Here is a 21636-nt window from a genome sequence, read left to right on the forward strand (position 1 = left end):
CAGAAATGTTTTGTGGACTACAAAACTTTGAGTAGGTAATGACTAAACTTTCAATTTTACCCTTTTATTTTGACCTTTGGATGCTCTTGAACCTAGCGCCATATAAAAAAGCCTCAACCAAAGGATACATTGCAATGCAAAAAGCAGTATCATACCCAATTTGCTGATTTAAAATATGCATGTGACAAACAAATGTACAAATATGTGTTTATAAATGTATGTTCAGCTCACTGCTGATTGATACACTGATTGATACTTGAATACAGCTTCATGTGATAAGTGGCTGTATCACACTTGTCTGTATTCAACCTTATGAAGCAAATAATGATTCATTTTTTCTCACAAGTGTTGGTTCACCACTTCATTTATTTCAACACTTTGCCCACACATTCATTGGCGACACACAACATTATAATCTGTCTAATATGTTAAATTTAAATACAATAAATAGCTTTTGAACTAGGAGGATTTAGTGTTTTATGTGAAATCAGGCTACTGCTGATATGTGGCTGAGGCCTGTGAAGTAGGACTTCTCCCTCTCGCTCATCAGCTCGAAGTGAAGAGGCTGCTGGCAGAAGTCACACTCTGCTGAGGAGTGCTGCTTCAGCTCCAAACCCGCCTCCTTCCACGTCTTCACCAGCCGGTCTGTGGAGAGAGCGAACAGCTGAGGATACGACCATCTTTGCCATTAATTATGGATATTAGATACGTCTAAAAGTGTTAAGTAAACAGTGTCAAAAGAATCCAAACAGTGCTGTAGTTTGCAATGAATTACTTGTCTCTATCCAATGTAGCAACAATATACTTTATATACTCAAGACTGCTCAACTCAACGGGAAATACTGTTTGGATTTTTTCAGATATTTTTGACTCAGCAACAGCACTCATACTGGACATACCAACAAAGTAGAACATCATCTCGGGGGTGTGGTGTGGTGTGGGGGCGATACGCAGCAACTCCTCTCCTTTAGCCACCGTGGGGTAGTTGATTGCCTGGACGTAGATGTTGTAACGAGACATCATGGTGTCACAGATCTCACTGTTCTTCTCTGCATCTGCCACCTGCAAAAACAGATTCATCATATGTCCGATTAACATTTTAAAGCATTCTGTAACACTGAGATTTATTCAGCTTTAGTGGTAAAAAGTATATCTTTTGGTCGCTACAGCAAAAACCAAATGAACAGCTAGTTACAGTGGCATGGGAAGCCTTGTAGTTGGAGACTGAGAGACCGTCCTACAAAGGAATCCCTGTATCAGCACCAGTTAAATGGATAAATTATTAATTTTCTTACCCGCACAGGGATAATGTGGCTTGGGCAGTGGACCACAGGAAGGCCCGAGTCCATCAGCATCTGTCGGAGCAGCTTGACGCTCCTCTGATGTTTCCTCCGGAGCACCCGGCCTTCCTCACTTTTCAGGACCTTGATGGACTCCTTTGCCCCTGCCAGCAGCATGGGGGGCAGCGAAGTGGTGAAGATGAAGCCTGCAGCGTAGGAGCGCACTGTGTCCACCAGGGCGCTGGTGCTGGCGATGTAGCCGCCCACACAGCCAAATGCCTTGCCTGGAAACAAAACCCACAACAAGTCAGAGAGGCACATATGTAACTGGCGAGGGTGTTATGAGAGGTTTCCCCTCATTAGCGAGAGTTATGCTTACCAAGGGTACCAGAGATGATGTCCATCTTGTGCATGACTCTGTCTCTGTCTCCAATGCCTCCTCCTCTGGGCCCATACAAGCCCACGGCGTGAACTTCATCCACAAAGGTAATGGCACCAAACTTGTGGGCAATATCACACATCTCTTCCAATGGGCACACAGCCCCTGTAGAGAGCACAGCGGTCATTAGTGAGAGGAAATTCTTGAGAACTGCTCAACTAGTTACTGGAAAAGGTTCAGGAGACTGGGATGACTTACATTAAAGCATTTATTGACACTCAATAGAGGAGAATAGACATAATCATTACAAGTGAAAGTAGTGCTGGACCAGAACAAGACTTACTAGGTGTCTAAATAAGTTTGCTCTTCACTCATCTGTCATCTGTGAAGGTATTTTATTGGGAATTTGAATCTAAACAAGAAACTATGTTTACCTAAGCTATCCTAAGTCACGTGGTGTGATCATTAAGTCACATGTAATACAGTCCAACAGGAAAATGTCTGTCTGCCTGTAAGAGTCTGAGGCTGAGTACATCAAATCTAGTAGCCTTGGTTGCCCCGGAGACAAAGCCGGTGTTATTGACACAGAGGTGAACTAGCTCCAGAGAGACTGGGTTTCACCTTCAGACGAACGAAGGAACAATGAGACTATTTTTGATCACTTACTGTAGCATGCATACTTTTTTTCATCTGTTTATATTAAATGCTTTATTACTCTTGTTAATATTACTCTCATTATCTAAATAAATTGGGTAATGCTCAATATTAAGCATAATAAATGGTTTATTAACCTTATTTCTTATAATCATTGTTCTCGCTTTAAATGCAAAACTTAAGTGTTAAGTTAACATAAGTGCATAGTAAACATTAGTAAGTGCATAATAAAGTAAACTGAAATCTTTAATAAAGCAACAAAACAGCTTTGTAAGTGTTTGGTGTCAATGATGCTTCAACAATTAAAAGAAACTCATAAGGCTTTTATTAACATTCTAAAGCATCTATATAATGTTAATACGTTTATTATAAATATATTAAGTTTTATAACAATAAATGTGTTTATGATGCTATTATTAACACTTCAACAAGTCTTAACAACACATAATGGCGTTAATAAGCGTCTTATAAAGGACTTAAAAGGACGAGGACCTTAACATAAAACGTTATTACATTTTGTGTTTTATATATACTGTTTGTATAAAACTAAATGCAATAAATACTACTTTCCATGTTTTCTGATTAAAGGGGCACTATGTAGTTTTGAAGAAGAAATTTAAACTCAGAATTTTAATATTTATATTATCAATGAGGTGATAATACAAACCCAGAAATATTTATTTTTTCTATAACTGAATAAAAACTACACAGTGCACCTTTAACAATTTACGAAACACACACACACAGTAGATTAGGAATAAATAATTGATTGATTCCTGTGCACTTACCATCCATTGAATGCACTGTTTCGAAGGCAACAATCTTTGGAGTGGAAGGGTCTGACTTCTCTAGCAGCTCTTGAAGGTGGCTGACGTCATTGTGACGGAAGATAAACTTCTTGACGCTACTGTTTCTGATACCCTGGATCATTGAGGCGTGGTTACCAGCGTCAGAGTAGATTTCACAGCCTAGAGGGGTAAACAAATGAAAGAAATGTTTATTCTGATGTAAGTCTATATCAAGAAAGAATACATTACAATTTTGAAACATAGCAAGGAACCTGTAGGTCACATGACATAATGTTTAGAGTAATCTAATGTACCTGGGAGCATTTTTGCCAGAGTAAACAATGTGGAGTCGTTGGCTACGAAGCAGGAGGTGAACAGCAGTGCAGCATCCTTGCCGTGCAGGTCAGCCAGCTCATATTCAAGTTCAACATGGAATTTGCTCGTCCCTGAAATGTTTCGTGTTCCTCCTGCACCAGCACCGTGTTTTCGTAAAGTATCCCTAAAATAAAAAATAATAAAAAAGTTGAAATTAATCTGAATCTGAAATTATCACCAATCTCTTTTTGTGTCTGTTTTATGACACTAATCAGGTTTATGGGTGACTGCTGATCAGAGAGCCTACTCACCCGATAGCCTGGGTGACTTTAGGGTGGCGGCTCATGCCGAGGTAGTCGTTGCTGCACCACACGGACACGTCTCTCTTTGCGTGAAAGGACGCTGAGTAGTCGTCTGCCATGGGAAATGTACAGGCACGTCGGTTCACAGTCTTAAAAACCCTGTATGTGTGATCGCTCTTCTTGCTTTCAATCTTCTTTTCAAAAAAACTGTCATACTGGAAGGTGACAGCTGATGAGGGAAAAAAATGGGTGGAGGGATTAATTAATAAAAAAAAATCTCATATTTTTTGAGAATGGTTATTAATCAAAAAGAATTAGTCTTTTCTTACCATCAGAAAGGTGATCCTTTAGCAGGTGAGACACTTTGGAAGACGCAGGTTTAAAAAGGCTTTTTGGTGCTCTTCTGTTGGCCTCGTCTGCCTCGATAAGATCTGCGACTTCTGCTTTGCCTGGTAAAAAAGATGCACGCTATTAAGAATGAATGCAAAACATTCAATGTGTATGCCCCAAACAATAACCTTTCACAATTACGTAACTGTCTTACTGCAAGGGTTTCCAATTACAGGTGAGGTTGTGCAACTGCTTACCTGTGCGGACAGAGTGCATCTCCTGGACGTCCTCTTGCAGCTCCATGCTGGCCTCTCTTACTACCCTGTTGTTTTTCTGCACCATCTCCGCAGCCAGGAAAGGGCATTTGGTGCCTACAGCCTGGCCAGAAGGTGGTGTGACGTGGCCTGGGGGCAACGTGACTACATGCTCCTGATCTACAGAACGCAGGAGAACATATCTAAATTATAACAGTGTAAAAAAACAAAGAAGAAGATGCATTACAATCTCAGCCTTACAACTGACCGTCATTTGGGGTCCAGCCTTTGGACGCAGAAGCTGATGAGGACAGAGCTCTGGCCGGAGCTCTGCAGGCCAGGTCCATCATCACAGGGCACCTTTGGGCATAGCTCACGAGCGATGACTTCCCAGCCAGCTGCAGGCAGACACTGGGCACGACAGCCAGGAAAGGGCACCGACGAATCACTGCGTCCATATGAGACACTCTTGACCTAAACAAGAAGGAGAAAAACAAAAGGGTGGGCACATTAACAATGTGTCAAGGTAGTGTTCCTGCTAACTTTCAAGGAAATAAAGACAGATAGCAAAGGCAGTGTTATGAAAGAAAATTCCTAAAACTCAACTGAATAATAAATAATCCAGTAAAAAGGAACCATCTCAACAATTCAAGAATATTTTTGACCAAAACGGATCCCATAAAAATGCTGTCTTTATCGACCCTTCTCCCTTTCTTCTAGTGACACACAGTCAAATCTTTACCTGAACACATCCCAGTCCACCTTCATGTAACAGATGAAAAATGTCTTGCGAAACATGACTGCTACCAGACTAATCTACGACCGGTGAGACCAGAGACGATGTTATGTGAAAAGCCCACGGGACTATTTTAATTCGCTCTACTCTGGAGTCAGCTGTCCTTGACAAGCGGAAAAGGGGAAGGCCTCTGAAGGACCTGTCTGGCTGCTACTACTACTGTACACTACAGCCCAACATACTGAGACAGAGGGGAAGAAGAGCCATCTTGATGATGATACTGTGATAGACTGACCCTCAAACATTCCATATGTTATGCAACAAGGGCGGGGTCATTGCTACAGACCATCCACCAAGTCAAACATGATGCTATTATGTATTTGTCTTTGTTAACAGTTGGTGAACACTCTGGGAAATGATGGCTTTTAGGTAACTGACCTTGACTCAAAAAACATTATTTATAAATGCATGTACAAAATGAGTCAACTTTCTTTAGCCAGGCATTGTATTTCAGTTGTTTACCTGTTAGAGGACAACAATCTGATCAATCAAAACAAGTCAATTCAGCTGAAAACTGGTATAAAAGACACAAACACAACGCCCAAAACAACTCTCCAGAAGCATTTTAGTTAACATCTTATCCACATCAACAGCTACATCATAAAGATCTAAAAGTAAATGTACACAGGAACATATAAAGGAACAAACAAACCCCTTTAGTGGCTCATCTTCAACCAGCTGGACGTGACACTGGAGCACATGTCGTGTAAACTGTCCCTGCTGTGTTCACTCGTTCAGTATTAACATGAACTCACCTGGTTTATCCTGTAAGAATCAAACGGTGCTCAGCGCTGCGCTCCTCTGAAGACGATCCTTCTGCCAAATTAAGGAAACTTCAGCTGACATTTGATCACCGCAGTGACGTAGCAGTAGTATGTTGCACAAGCATGGAGCCACGCCCACCGACTGTGTCATAACACTGCCAAAGATCGTCTATTCCAAACAGGAAGTGCTTTACTTCTCTTAAACTGGACACTTTTTAAAAAAACATGTTTAGAAGTGGTTTATGTAAAATAGCAACATCTTGGTCTGATTGAACTCATCTGTTCAGCTGTGATGGAAAGTAACTGACTACCTTTTCTCAAGTACTTTACTTCATTACAATTTTGAGCTTGAATTGTCTGTTACTTTTTTGCTGACAAAGTTTAAAATCACTTTATTTGATCCGAAATCTGATTTAAAAAAAGCACTTCAGAAAAATGCTGAATATCTAATCAAATAATAAAACATACAGGTATATATGGGAACAATTTACTTTTACTTCTACTTTTGATACTTGAGTACATTTATTGCCAGAAAATAACTTTTCAGATTCAAGTACATTTAATATCAGATACTTCAAGACTTTTACTAAAGTACTGTTAGTGTGTGACATTCACTTTTACAAAAGTAATATTTCAACATGACAACACTGCCCTTTAGCCCTAAAGTTAAAATGACAATATAAGTAACACAATACTGAAAATGTCCCTACTGTAATGGAAAGTACTTACACACTTAATTAAGTACAATTTCAAGGTACTTAACATGAATATTTCCACATTTTCTGACTCTACAATATTTGTTGTTTCTCCACAACATTTATTTCCCAGTCAGCCGCTTCTGACAGTATGATTTTATCTCAAAGAATGAGGCCATGAGCAATTTATGAAATTGCTGGAGATTAAACCACCCAACTGTACATAAAGCAGTAAAATGAGCTTAACCTTGAACAACTACAATATCAAAGTACTGTTCACAAGCACTAATAATAATGATTTTATAACATAATACAACATTAACAAAGGCTCATGACAGTGTGGCGATTCAACTTTTACCAGAGGAAATATACTGAATATCCCATCACTAGCAATTTAAACTAGCCATTTTTTAAACCCAATTTATTTTTAACAACATTTCTGCTTTATTTACTTAACACAACTTATTCCTTAGATTTGACAAACAAACACATAAATACTGTTGAAGTTATGTTTAAAGTAAGTAAATGAATATGTCAAGAGGAAGCACATATCAATAAAATGAAATTACATACTTCTCTAAAGATCTAAAACGCTGCTCTTTATGATATTGCACATTTCCACCACTGAATGAACACTGTCTCCACCTGCTGGAGAACAAAGTATATAAAGAAAAGCAGCCAAAAGTCTTTACAGTGTACGTATGTTGAACATTAATGAGTGAACAGCCTCACAGATACTCCAATTCCAAACCATTAAATCATCACTTCATCTGCTCTTTTGTAGTCTTTGAACCAGCATGCATAGTGATGATGTTCAGCGGTTGTAAATAATGTAAGACAATTGTAGAATAATTAGGTCCATAAATAAAACAAATCAACAAAGTGTGTTTGATGACTTTGTAATAGCGGGTCCAAACCAAAAGACCAAAACATACTCTGACTTGTCTATTGGATTACATCTTTTTAATGGTAGGATGAGACATTTCTGAAACACAATTGGAAAATATAAACACACATACTCACAGATAAATATGCAAACATTACAAACCAAACCAGCTTTATATTTAAATCTGTCTAACAAGGTCAGGCAGGACAGTTGCATAGAAGACCTTTCCCAAGTTTTGCAACCAGCTGCAGCAGTTCACTGGTAAATCCACTGAGTGGCAGCATTGTGCTCATACCCAGCCCCCGTAACGCAGCTTATTGGGCAGGTAGATGCTGGTGAGATAATCAGGAGCAATGGCTGCCAGGGACTGTATTTCGGCCTTGACCTTAGTCTGCTGCATCAGTTCCATCTACAACAAGAGCAAACATGCAATTTTAAGGAGCGCACAAGAGGAAGCAGTACAAACAAGCATAAATCATCAGGTGTTTATCTTTTTTCACCCAAATCTCAGTACCAGCGAGTTAAGAGTCCTCTCAGACACATTCCTACGCTGTGTGTCACATGAGCAAAATGTTCAAACTGTGTAAACCTGTGAGGTAGAACGCCTATTACTTTTGAAAAAGGAACAGGGTGCTTTTTCCCCAAGTAGGCTTATAGGAGCTGAATGTGCTGGGTGAAGACACGTGGCAACATGGACAAAATTAGTTACAGCATTTCAGTTTAACTTAATCATTTACCCGATTTTTGTGGGAACCACAATGCTTCATTTATAATGGTCCTGTATGTTGTGACAAATCTGACATTTATTAAAAAAATTCAGCTCCTGTGATTCTGATATTGCACTTGCAACTGTGATTTAGATAATATCCATATGAATTGTTCAACCCTCACACTGGGACATTATTTGATCAAATTTAACTCATCGATTTAGATGCAAGACCTAAAATTACATCTAAAATAGGAGAACACATGTTATGGAGCTAAAATATTGCATTATGACAAGGTTACTTGAAGTTGAATCTAAGTTGAGTGTGACTTCCATCCTTCACTCTACCTGAAAGTACTTTTCTCTTTCCGTTTCTCTTCTCTCACCTCTTTCTGCCAGTCTGGTTGGCTGGTTAAGTACGGCCTTTTGAGGAGGCTGGTGAGTTTGTTTTCATCTCTCCTGGTGAGAGGGATCAGGACATCCTCTGGAACCCGCAGCCTGAAGAAAGAAACATTGATTTCACTTCATATACTGTAACTAAATAAATGTCCTGAAAATGACAGCAGCCTGCAGGCAGCTCTGTTGATTGATTTCCTCCGATTCTCAACAGACTCGCATTGAGGAGTTATTATGTGTACATTTAGGAGGAAACAAACTGTGCAGTCTACAATTAAATGTATGTCAAAAAGCCATTTTGGCCTAAATTTGTTCAAGGGAACATATACTTAAAACTCAATATGCTCTCAGACGCAGTTCCTTAAGGGGAAAAAAAAAGTGAGGGCGACAGCAACAGAAACCAAAACAAACAATCTAAATGTCCCCAGAATATAATCCCAATTAGAGGCAGGAGGAGGAAGTAGGAAGTAGCGAATGTTGAGTCCAAACCTCTGGAGGTCAGAGGGGAGGAGGCCCAGCCACATAACGCTGGGGACGGTCAGACTGTGGGCCTCAAACGACATGGCCTGTGGAAAAACCGACGCGCACACAAACACACGCCCAGTCACACCACATGCTTATACACAAGAGTATATCTCAAATAAACACACAGATAATCAGTGCTGTAACAACCATAATGTGGTTATGCCCAACACATGTTCACAATGAGGTTCATGAACATGGGGATGATTACACAAGATCGACAAAGACATCGCTAAACATTTTCAATCCATAAAATGTCAGTTTAAATATTCTGAGATGGATGATTGGTGAATTTTTTCTTTTACTCAAAGAGGGGCATAATTGCATATTGCCAACAGAGAGACACAGAACAGGCCACACTGGATAACATACAGGACAGGAATAACTGGCATCGTGAGACTCACCACTGATCCGTACTTGTAGATACACATGATCTCAATCCCTGGGAAAATCAAGAGAGACAGAGACACGCTGCAATCACTGGCATACCAGAGCAATTATCCTCCAAGATGTGTAACGGAGCTTAGAACAAAGTAAAGCATTACACATGTGTCTCGCCATGCAATGGGAAAAGGTTTAGAGGTATGGAGAGTAGTGGAAACAGAGCCATCCCGCCTGGACGAGATCACTCCAACGGAAATAACAGCCAGACCAGGCACCATGACGTACCAGACAGGTGCTAACATCTGCCGTCTCAGTGGGAGATATGTGAGTGTGGAGATAAAAAGAGTGTTAAGTGTCGTTAAATGTGTGGTAATATGTAGGTATCAGGTAAAGTGGTTTTGCACTCAGATGTTGTGTACCGTGAGGGTCAGCATCTACCAGCGCGAAGATGGGGATGTGCAGCGTGTCCCAAAGCTTTCTCACCATCAGCCTGCTGTTCACATCTGGCACGCCTTTACCCTGATCCACAAAAAACACACCTGTTATTTATAAGGAACAGTAATAATCCCCCATTTCATTCAGATGAATAGGTTACATTTACAAAATCCCTGAAAGAAGTAGTGGCGAAAAAAGGGAAACACACCGTGATTATGATGCAAGGAGAGAGCTTTGTGCAGAAGTCATCATCCAGAAGTCTCTGAAACGTTGCATCCTTCTCAACGATCAGGACAAATTTTGCACATGATACAATATCTGTACATGAATCAAGGACAACACACATAAAACCATATAGTGTCCTCCCCACACAGAAAGAAAACATTTAAAATACAATGGGGTGACTAATGATCATTTTCACTATCTACAATCTGCCCGTTATTTTCAGAATAAATCGTTTATAAAGCATTTTAAAATTATGAAAAATGCTTTCACAATTTCACAGAGCCCAGAGGGAACATCTAAAAATGGTTTCTTTTGTCCATCCAACAGTCCACAAAGCCAAGGACTCTATGTCCCAAAAAAATATTCGTAACTATTTTGTTTTGAACAACCTATCATTTAACCACAGGCATGTGCACAGAGTAAAATTCTCAAACAAATCACAAAGGATACTTCTAATCCCACCAATGTTTGATGAAACTGCAACAGCCTAAAACAAAACACAGAAAAAAGTTAAACTAAGTCTCAATTCATTTAATTTCATAATTTCATGTATTCTTTTGTTATAAGCCTGGTTGTACCACTGTCGGTTTGGCAGGAAACACCTGCCCCCTGTGGGGTTCTTGACACCTCATGGTGCTGCAGAGTATTGTTGGCATATTGTTTGTATCACACAACGGAACATTAATACCACGCGCTACAGGGTAACATGGTATGAATTACTGTTCTGTTGACTGCAGATGGTGGTAAGTTGGTGTCAGTAATGTGCCAAAAATTGGTAGAAGAGAGAAAAAAAGCCCTCAAGCACCAACAATGCAGTTTCAAAAGGCTTTGAAAACGTTTTCTTAAGGTTTTGGTGACAAATATAAATACACTTTTTTTTTTCAATTCAAACTCCACAGAATACCTTTAAGTCTTGATGTAATGTTGATGTAATGTTGATGTAATGTTTGTCATTGTAGTAAAATGAAAAATGACCGTTTCAGTCAGTTGGTTTAGGCTGTCGATGGAACTTACTGCAGAGCTTGAGTGGCAGTCAATCCTTGTGCCATCCTCCTCCATGTAACACAGATCACCTGAAATTAATCCTTTGGAAGTGGCCAACTAGTGATATAGAAGTTACACACACACACACACACACACACACACACACACACACACACACACACACACACACACACACACACACACACACACACACACACACACACACACACACACACACACACACACACACACACACACACACACACTCGTTAAGGCATGCTCATATTAACAACAACCCAATCGCCAGATCATATGTTGGCATTGTAGGTTTGTGGTTTAGGCACAAAAATCACTTGATTAGAGTTGGGTAAAGATATTTTTCTGGCTTAAAACACCCCTGAAAAACACAGTTTTGTCAAAGCACAAACATGCCTGAATATGTCCCAACTTCAAGTCAAAAATATCCGTATTTTGTTGCCACAAACACAGCTGGAAATTATCGCAAGTGGTTTTACACATACAAATGTTGAAACACAGTCTCAAACTGCAGTCAGTAGATTGGCAGCCTTCTCACCTGAATCTCCACCACCATTACATCCACCTTTCAGTGTGAAAGTCAAGTCATAAACATGTAATGCGAACATGATGTGACACGACCGAATGTGAATGTATCTTGTGATTTGCAGAAACCTTGACTGCCAACATTTTATCCTGGCGACTGGGCTGATTAACAGATATCTATATACAAATACTTCTGACACTGCCTCTTTGACTTCAGGTTTAATTTCTGTTTGATCAGTAGAATCATATTATTTCCACAGACTGTTTGCTAACATATGTAGCAGCCCAAACTGCTGAAAATACCTTATACTATACTATACTATACTATACTAATAGATATAAATTGTAAACCTGCACTCAAAAGGGCATAGCATCTCAAACGTGTAGAGGAATTTTGCTACTAGGTTTTAATGTCTAAGGCGTGTGTTTTATGCCATAACATGTAAACTGTTGCTGACATTAATCTGTTCATACACACTTACCACATGCAGTGATCTGCGGGGAACCTTTAGCATGCAGGAGATATCATCGACTATACTATCAACAGTTGTTTGAGAACCAAACAGCTGTGTATTGTTGTAATAGATGTCTCTGTGGAAATAAAATGTAAATCATCAGGACAGCAAATTCGGCAATAACCAAGTAAAACGCCTCACAACAAAAAAAAACGGCCATGCACAGAACAGGAATTTTATCTAGTATTAGTAATCTTTTAAAAAGTGAATTAATGGTGAACTGATAACAACCTTTTCGTAGCATATGAGTTGCTCTGGACGAGTCTGTAGATGACCAAAAGAATCTTGAGAATTTGCGCTTTAAACAAACAAGCAAATTAAAAAAAACAATCATTTTCATGTGAACATTCAACATTAAACTTACCATCATGAGTGTTTTATCACATCTTTAAAAGGACTGGAGTGGAAAAAAACATACTCTGTTCTTAATTAGGATATCCATGTGGTAAACCAATCCCTAAATGCCTCTTTCAACATATTCTGTCTCTGCCAATTTGTCACCTAAAACTAAGTCTGACTTTTACTGCCGTTTGTGCAGTTTATGCATATGTTCACAATGAATATAAATGAAAGCCACATGAAGTACAATACAACTGCAGAGGCTTTTTTGTCTACAAGGAATGTCTAGTGCCAAGAAGAGAAAATCTATGAGAAAATGCGAGAACAGAGGTGTGTGTGCATCTTCTCACCAAATTTAGCGACGGACGAAGCACAGTCGCTCCTAATGGTGGTGACACAACTTCCTGAACTCATTTGAAGCCCGATGGCGATGTCAAAACTTAAGTAGGAAGTAATGAAAGATAAACGAATGGAAACTTACAAAAAGAGGCCATCAAAGAAATCTGTGTGTGCTGCATTGACTTTTTCAGCTTTGAGAGTGCGCTCCCCCACCTGTAAGCCATCTAAAATTCCCCACACCCTGAGGGCTACCTGTGAAAATACCTCCCTCGTACCTTAAAGTCCTGATTCCTCTGGCGTTTAGTCTGTGGTGTTCTCACATTTGAAAGGGCCTGGCCAGAATGTGCTTTAAGCTGCAGCAAAGTTTGATCCAAACAAGATCAGACAGTTTGCTTTGTTCTGAGTAGAAGGTCTCTGCAGTCTACTCACATTAAAGCCTTTAGTAAATTTGTGTTTGTGTGTGCAGGCCAGTGCTTTTCAATTCCTTGTCACCCTCTCATCTTTTAAGCAGCAGGAAGTTATTTCAACCTCAGTGTCTCAGAACCAAAGTTTAATTTTTTTCCCCCTACCACCTGGTTGCCAACTCAGTCTGCTTCAAACACCTCTTATGTAAATTTAGACAGAGTTGAAGTGTGTGTTTCCTCTTTAAAGGAAATTAAACAGCAATCTGATCATCTTGTGTGGCCTGACCTCCCACAAAAAAAAAAAAACCTATGTAAGTAAATGTTTATTTGTTTCTTTACGCAACATGGCCACGTGTGTTTATCTTTTAAAGGCCAGACAGCTTACACGGATCCCACACAGCTGGCGTGTAAAATGACTGCAGTGTTCTTGGTGGAGGGAGAAAAACTTTTCATGCCAAAAAGTGTTTATGTCAGATTACCTGACGTTGGCCCAGCTGGATCTGTTGGGCAGTGCCAGGACAGGGGCCTCATCTTTGGACAGACTGGTCACTATTCCTAGGATTATGTTTTCAATGCGGGTCAAAACATCCTGCCTGGAAATTAAGAGGGGATGACGATATATCAAAAATTTAAGTGTTACCTAAAGTATATACCAAGATATCAAAGACCCAGAAAAAAATACTGAGTACATGAGCACCTCAGTGTCCTCGATGGTAGCTACGGCCCTGGCGGTATGTAATAAAGCTGATGAATAGCTCATCTAGTAAAGTGCATGCCTTGTTTAGACTACAGAGGTTGAAACTAGAGGTCCTGTAGCGTAAATGGAGTAAAATGTGGCCGTCATAAAAACTTAAATTTTGAACCACAACAAGTTCTTACCCTGTGACTGAAGTGGAAAAGATGTTTAAAATTACATTATAAAACTTTTGAACCCTGTAAGGATGTCACCCTGAATAGACTCTTTCTGATGTGTTTTTGCTCAGTAGCATAGTTATTTGTAGATTTATTGTTATCATACTTGCTGTATACCTATTACATTTTTTGTCAATTAAGTTTATTGGGGGAAAAAAAAGTAATTATGTGTCAAAACAACCACCTCTATACACCTCTGTTAGTAACAAACCTTTACTGACATTTAATCCTAATGAGCTCAGTCTGATAATGTTATTAGCATGTCCACATTAGCATAATGCTCACATACAACTATTTAGCTAACTAGCTCTCAGCAGCCCTGTGGTAACATTATCACAGTACAGAGTCTAATCTGGCTATTGGGCAACTTGGGTAATGCCAGTTGTCATTTTGCTGCTGGAGAATCTCATTGCACCTGTTACACTACACTGGGAACATGGATCTATTATAAGACCATCCGTGACTGGGAACCATCATGCTAATGTAGCTAGCAGCCCGAGCAGGTGAACTTACTGGCTGATTTCCTCTTCAACAACATGGCGGTCTGCCATGACCTCGACATTGTGCAGTAGCTGAGCACGGAGCTTGTCAATTTCAGAGAACAGGTCCGCTCCACGACACCACATCATGTCTTATTACAAAGTGTTTAAACAAATTAATTACAGAGATTAATTAAAACATTACATACGCGACGTTCCCGCCTGTAGATTTTGTGGAAATCTCGCGTGATTTGCGCAGCTCACTGATTGGCTGCGTTTCCAACCGGAAGAATTCAAGAGCTTTGCTGTAGTGTTTTGATTCAGTACACGTGTTTATATCTTTGTTTTTGAACTGCAACGACTTCATAAAGGGTGAGACGAAATTAGACAATATACATAAATGTTGCCTATTTAGTACTTTATTTCTGAACGGGATTCAAGTGTAAATATCGACAGTTTACAAACTAGCCCCAGATTGTGCCTGTCATCCATGAAGAGGGGAGGAAAAAGAGGTGTTTTGTACTTTAATTAAGTAGGCCTATCTACATTTTCTGCTTCTGTTGTTTTCACTTTGATTCACCCCCTTTCATTTAGCATTTTCACACTACTCAAACAACTGGCCAGTGAATAACTTCATGGCAGTTTATGCATTGTGATATATTATAGCCTGCTATACTATAAGAAACAATATATATGAAAAAAACTGTACTGTATGGCCATATACAGTATACAGTATGAAACATAATTTCAGTTATTTTTTGCAATAATTTAATTAGTAACACTAGCAGTCAGAAAGAGGCATTCTGCATTAGAGCTGGAACAATTAGTCATTTAGTCAATTAGTCAATCGAAAGTAAGTTAGTTGCCAACTATTGACAATTATTGGTTTAAGGCAAAAATGTCAAACATTTGCTGGCACTAGCTTCTTAACTCTAAGGATCTGCTCTTCTTTGCCATTTATTACAGTGAATGAAGGGTCATTGTCATTTGTTTTTATTGCAACATGACTGATTGCATACTGAGTGCACATTCCTTAAGTGAAAGCAGCAATACCACACTGTAAATACCTTATTGACTTGACGATAAGGTGGTCAAAAGAAGCAATTTGAAGATTTTGAAGAAATGACTGTATGGAGAACAAGTTCTTCATACAACCTCTTGTGATTTTCTTCTTGCCTTTATGCACTATATCTTTTCCTCTCCTTATTTGTGCTATCAGATTGCCGTGGTTAAGAATGCAGAAATATCAGACTCAGTAAGCTACAATAAGTTTGTATGTCTTTCCAGGAACAAAGCGTTCTGGAAATGAATGCATGAAGCTACCTGTCTTCCTCTCCAAGCTAAAGGTCAGTACACAAACTTGGTCCATTCACAAGATCCAGGAATGTGTGTGGGCCAGTTAGCACCTCATCGCTGTAAGGTAGTACGGCCTACGCTGGTGGTATTTAGAAAAATCCCCATTAGCACCTTCTGTGGCACTCAGTAACGAGACCCTTTATGTGAGCTTGCTGCTACATGTCCAAAGGTGTGTCTACTGTATCTGTGTGCATGTGTTTGTGTGTGTGTGTTGGTTTCAGTATGGTTGGTGGGTGGTAATCGGCTGTGGTAAGAGTCCCAGAGAGAAACCAAATATTAGTGTATCTGTCAGCCATGTGGAAGTGATTTTTAAATATAATTTTGATGATGGCTGTGTGTACGCTAATGCTGGCCAACATGTGTTTTGGGGCACGGTGAGATGCTGTAAATGTTTTGGCAGTTCAGCGTCCCGTCTCTGACAGCCATTGACTAATAACAGCTGTTTTAAGCTCCAAACATTCAAACAAAATTAAATAATTACGACGCCTCGAGGAAATCTCACATGTTGCCTCATTAACAATCCTTGAAAACCTGTTTCAGTCCCTTTGTTGCATCATCTTGCAGTCATGTCACTTCATTGTTAAAACAGGGAAATAGCTTAGAAAACTATTAGGTCATTCAGAGTTCCCACCTTCAAGAATTGCTGGCAGGCATGCTGTGTGTGTTTGCCGAGGCACTGCGGTCTTTCTTTCACAGTGTGAAGGCCTGGTCGGAGTGTGTGGGAGCCAGGATCTAAAGAGAAGAGGTCTGTGCCCCTGACCTGACCCTGAATATTTCCTAATGTGCAGCTTTACCAAAGGTTCCCCTTTCCCCTGAGTGGCTTTGACAAGCTGCTTCCGTAGTAATGGCTCTTAATTTCTGAGTAATTGCTATCTCTAAGTGATGAGGGACAACCCCTCACACAAGATGAAAAAAAATCTTAACATGTGGAAGCCCACAGGTTGTGGGGGTCCTTTTTTCTTCTGTTCCAGAAAGGCTGAGTCCCCTGCTGTTCCTTTGGCCCGGCAGAGATTTGTGTCGAGTGTGAGGCCCTAACCTGAGGAGACAGAGTGCAACGAGTCATGTGCTTGTCTCGGGATGAGTGTTTGTGCTGGGCAGGAGGGGGGAACGTGGGGGGAAGTAGGGGGCTGCGGGGTCAGAGGAAAGAGAGCGGGGGCACTCGCTGCAGGTGAGGGGGATTAGCTGCAGCTAGAGGCCCAAAGAAACTAAATACAGATCTGTCAACCTAATCCTCACAAATAGAAAACAGAGCTGCCCTCCCCTCACAATCCACATAGTTCAGCACATCCACCTCCTGCTCCTCTGCCCCCCCATTTTCCACCTCAGGCTCTCCTGCTTCTCTGTTTCTCATCAGCTCTGGGTCTGGGCCAGTCTGGCTATGCCGCCTCCTCTCTAATGGCTCCTCAGACCAGCATCCCCTAAAGAGGAGCTGACTGATCACCCAGGGTCCTCTCTGATTGACAGGCCAACACAGCCTTACAGAGTGATGAAAGCAAGAGTCAAAGGGGGCAAGGCCTCTCGCTGCAGAGACAACAATCTAAATGGGACCTCTGTCTGCAGCTGCATGGAGCTGGGTAGACCTTTATCAGGCCCTCACACCTCAGTAATGGATGCTGATAAGTATGTGGCCCGGGCGAAGAGATCAGCTCAGTGTCAAGCTCGGACTCTGTGCCGATGACACAAGCGACAGAGCGCCTGAGTGATAACATCCTGCAATGGATAAGCTCCTCTGAGCCAGGCATTATCCAAAGCTTAACTAAAACGGTATCTCTGACTGTCAGCGACACCAGCTATAACTGATGGGTCTGGCCGGAGCGCTGAGAGCTATGAATCAGATCCAAGCTACTCTGGTGTTCCCGAGTGCCATACCCAGCTGCAGACAGAGGCGAGAGTGACAGGACATGCCGGATACAGGTGAAAGTAGATACTGAGCGATAACAAGGAGGATTGCTAGTTGCAATTTTTTTAACTAAGTTAATCATGTATTTCTCAGCAGAAAATGTATGCATGTCGTTTGGACACACAATGCTGCTTTTAAGCGTAGTTGTTGTAGTAGATCCAAATTCATTATGGCAGAAACTGAAAATGTATCAAAGAACGTATGGAACAAATCACAATGTCTGTTTACATCCCCTGCGTCATGTAACTTACGTACACTAATTTTCTTATTTCATTTCTCTTCTCATCGATGAGATATTGCTATTGGGTACATTTGGTATATCAAAGATACTAGAAAAAGGACAGAGTACACAAAATGTTTAACTATACTGTATATCATTAAAACATTACAGTTACGGCTGAAAATGACACCAGAAATAAACAACGCAAATCAACCTCCAGTTGTCGACCCGGACATGATTGTTGTTGTTGGCGTGATGTAACAGTGATTATATAATGATTTAGTTAAATAAGTAATCTGGAATACTAAACTGGAGTATTAGTCCTTAAAAATGAAGTAATGTTTAACTTGATTCTTGTTTTTTGGGGCCAATGCCGATATTGATATTTGGAAGCAAAAAATTCAGATATTCGGCCACATCATTTTTGTAATGATCCTTTAAATTTGGTTATCAAACACTTGTGTGAAATATATGTAATGGTAGCAGGATATTTTTGAGTTTAAACAAGAAACCTAACTCCGTAAACTTTACAAGGAATGTAATAATTATAAATTACCCCAAGTATCTTATTCTGCATTGTAAAAAAACATTCATATCAGTGCATGTTGGACAACATGTAGACTGATAACAACACAACTTCCTTCCTCACTGGCTGAAGTATCATCTGATGTTTCCCTTAAAGTTGTAATGACAGGCGACCAAATGAGACACACCATTATCTTGAATAAAATTACAAAATTCTCTGAATGTTGTTGGAAACATACAACAAAATATACACCAAGGCTCAGTTGTTTTTACACATTTTAATTTGGAAATGTTACATTACACCTTAAAAATGATTGAAAAGCACTATATAACAATAATTCAGTACAGGATTCAGGTTTTTTTAAATGCTGTCAAACCCGAAACCTAAATGGGATGCACAATTGAAATGTTTTCAAGCTGTTCCGTATAACCACCCCCTCTCTTTCTCCTGCCTGTCTCACAGCTGTGTCTCATATGTTCATGAGGCCCCTGGAAGTGTGAGACACCAGAAGGGGAACATTTGCAATAGCTCAGCTCCACCTGGTTAGGCTGTTTTAACAGGGCGCTGGTTTGTGCGATGCACACAGTGGGGTTTAGTCAAAAAAACGTAGACATGGGTGGACATGACAGGCAGACGGAGGAAAAAAATGCACCTCCACCCTCGCCTGTCCTTGCACTCCGACCCCACACTGCTTCATTTGAGGGTCAGTTTACCCTGAAAAAAAGTTTTACTGTATCGTCTGTGGGTCTGCTTGGTCAGACCCCCCTCCGCCAAACCTCATCCGCCTCCCCGCATACACAGGCCTTCAAAGGACTGCTGCCTGCTGCTTTCTGAGGCAACACATGAAATAAATATTAATCTGACCTCTGACCGCATGCTTTGAGCTCCTACATAGAGATAACCTGGCAGATGGGGAAAGTACAAACTCTTTAACAGAGATAAAAAGGATGAGGAAGACAGAACAGTATTATGTAGAGTAAAGATTAGGACTTGAGTCGACACGAGTCACTGTTCGGATGACTAAGTTTCACTTGACAGAAAATAAATGACTTGAGAGTTAAAGCTAATACAAGGAAGTTTCATTTTTTGTTGTTGTCTGTGTTCGAAGTAGCCAATAATATCATTATTAGACAGGTAGTCCTGTTTTTTCTCTTTCCAAAGGCTGGATAATACAGGTAAGTATAGTGGGGGGTGACTTGCCTTGCCTTAGAGCTGCTGTAAGTGTTTTCGACGATATATCTAACTTCCTGTCCGTTTTACAGTTAGCTCTGCGTCACCACACTTCCACCACTCCACCAGCCTTTTTTCGAGGCAGCTCTCTCTTTTCCTCAAGTGTTTCTCATCACTTGGTGTGTTTGGTAGTATAAGCCGTCACCGGGAGTGCTGGAAGTGGTAGCTTACCCTGTTCCACCATTGTCGTTGGAGGTATCAGAACAGGAGCATCCTGCTCTCTGCCTGTTCCCCGAGCAGACAGGACTGCGTCTTTATGGCGTTTTCTGTCCTGAGTGGATAAAGTGGATACAGGAAAATGTATTTTCTCATTTACTGCATGCGGGACGAAAGGAGAGGCATGGGTTACTGACCAAACACTCACAACAGTGATCGCTGTCAGAATATAAAACTAATTAAGACTTATTTTAATGAAAATATATCACTTATAGCAGTAACGATAGCTGTAACTTCGTCCTTGATCGAATTACTTCAGTCACATTTCTGATGTAGAGATAAAAAGTGTCTTTTTGTTGCTTTTTTTTTTTTTCATGTTGTGGGCGTGTGAAATAGTTTCCAGGGATGTTTCACTGCTCTGCTGTGTGGTCTTCTTTAGAGCTCAGTATCATGCTCCAACCTGATGGAGTGTGGAGGTGTGTATTTGCACAGATTGTCTTAGATCATAGTGGGCAGAGAATGTGTTTGCACTCAAAGTGCTCCAGGCCAAATGCAGAATTGGAGCTATTGTCGATGAAATAAAAGTGTAAAATCTGCTTAAACAGAGAACAGGAAGAGGCAATTGAGCGTAAATATGATATGTGAGGAAGACCTAATAGTTAAACCCCTGTATCATAATCATGGAGGTAAAACTGTCCTCAGGTAGGGCCAGAAATGTCAGTGCATGTTTTATTTTGCTACTGAAATGTAATGGTGCCAGTCTTGACAGTGTGTATCACTGCTTATCTAAATATGTAAGTAACAATGCGAATCTTAGACAAAATATTGAGATTAGTGTAAAATACTGATGGGTAGATATTTCTCCGTGTGTGCCGTTGACGGAAGATTCAAACACCATTTGTTCTGCTTTTCTGCTTTAGTTCTCCTTGTCAAAGGCCCCTCAGTGCTGCTCACCCAGCCTGGCCTCAGCCTGTGCCCACTGTTTACTGTGACTGTCATCAGGCCCATGGAGGCCAAAACAAAGGGGGGTCTGTTCCTATTGTCCTGCCCAGGATTGTCAGCCCCTCTCTGGGCACAAACTGAGCCAAGGGCTGGGGGGTTGTCGGAGAAGCACCGGGGGGATTGACCTCACCAACCTTACAGCAAGAGAATGAGTGTAAGACAATGAGAGAGAGGGAAAAGAAAGTGAGAGAGAGAGAAAGAGAGGAAGATGTATAGTTATAACTGAAACCAAGACCCTTTCAAGTCCCCTGTCGGAAACTGCTGTAATGTAAACACCTGCGGCCATTAGCTGATTCTATCTGAGGCACCGGATAGAAATGTTTATATGTTACAGGCTACTACTGAAAGGCCATTTAAAAGCAAATAGAGGATCAGATATACAGAATGAGTAGTGGCAGGCTAATGTAAGCTTTCAGGCTTTCAGCCATGTTGAATTGTCATTGGAAAAAGAGGAGTGGAGCTCCTTTGAAGAGTACAACAACCACATTAAATGGGCAGGAAGGTGAGCTAAGTGTAGAAGACCCCAAGACACGCTCTGCCTCCTTTCCTCCCTTCCTCTGTTTGCAATCATAGCTTAAGCCGTCTGGCAGCCTCCCTCGCTG

At 40.6% G+C, this 21636-nt stretch overlaps 1 protein-coding gene across 1 annotated transcript; it reads right to left on the minus strand.

The window, feature by feature from the left end:
* Window positions 1-346: 346 nt before the first annotated feature.
* Window positions 347-14884, minus strand: LOC311264744 (5-aminolevulinate synthase, non-specific, mitochondrial-like). Its single transcript, XM_084365834.1, has 24 exons — window positions 14679-14884; window positions 13733-13846; window positions 12861-12949; window positions 12403-12469; window positions 12139-12247; window positions 11126-11212; window positions 10562-10598; window positions 10095-10204; window positions 9871-9970; window positions 9472-9509; window positions 9035-9111; window positions 8536-8647; window positions 7739-7852; window positions 5751-5815; window positions 4571-4776; window positions 4306-4482; window positions 4048-4167; window positions 3728-3947; window positions 3416-3600; window positions 3102-3281; window positions 1660-1824; window positions 1296-1564; window positions 900-1062; window positions 347-645 (listed from the first exon to the last, which is right to left on the minus strand). Exons 1-24 carry the CDS (start codon window positions 14792-14794, stop codon window positions 488-490), a joined length of 3078 nt encoding a protein of 1025 aa, XP_084221960.1. The 5' UTR covers window positions 14795-14884; the 3' UTR covers window positions 347-487.
* Window positions 14885-21636: the final 6752 nt, after the last annotated feature.

This window comes from Pagrus pagrus (genome assembly GCF_965226575.1).
Source record: "Pagrus pagrus genome assembly, chromosome: 11".
Taxonomy (NCBI): domain Eukaryota; kingdom Metazoa; phylum Chordata; class Actinopteri; order Spariformes; family Sparidae; genus Pagrus; species Pagrus pagrus.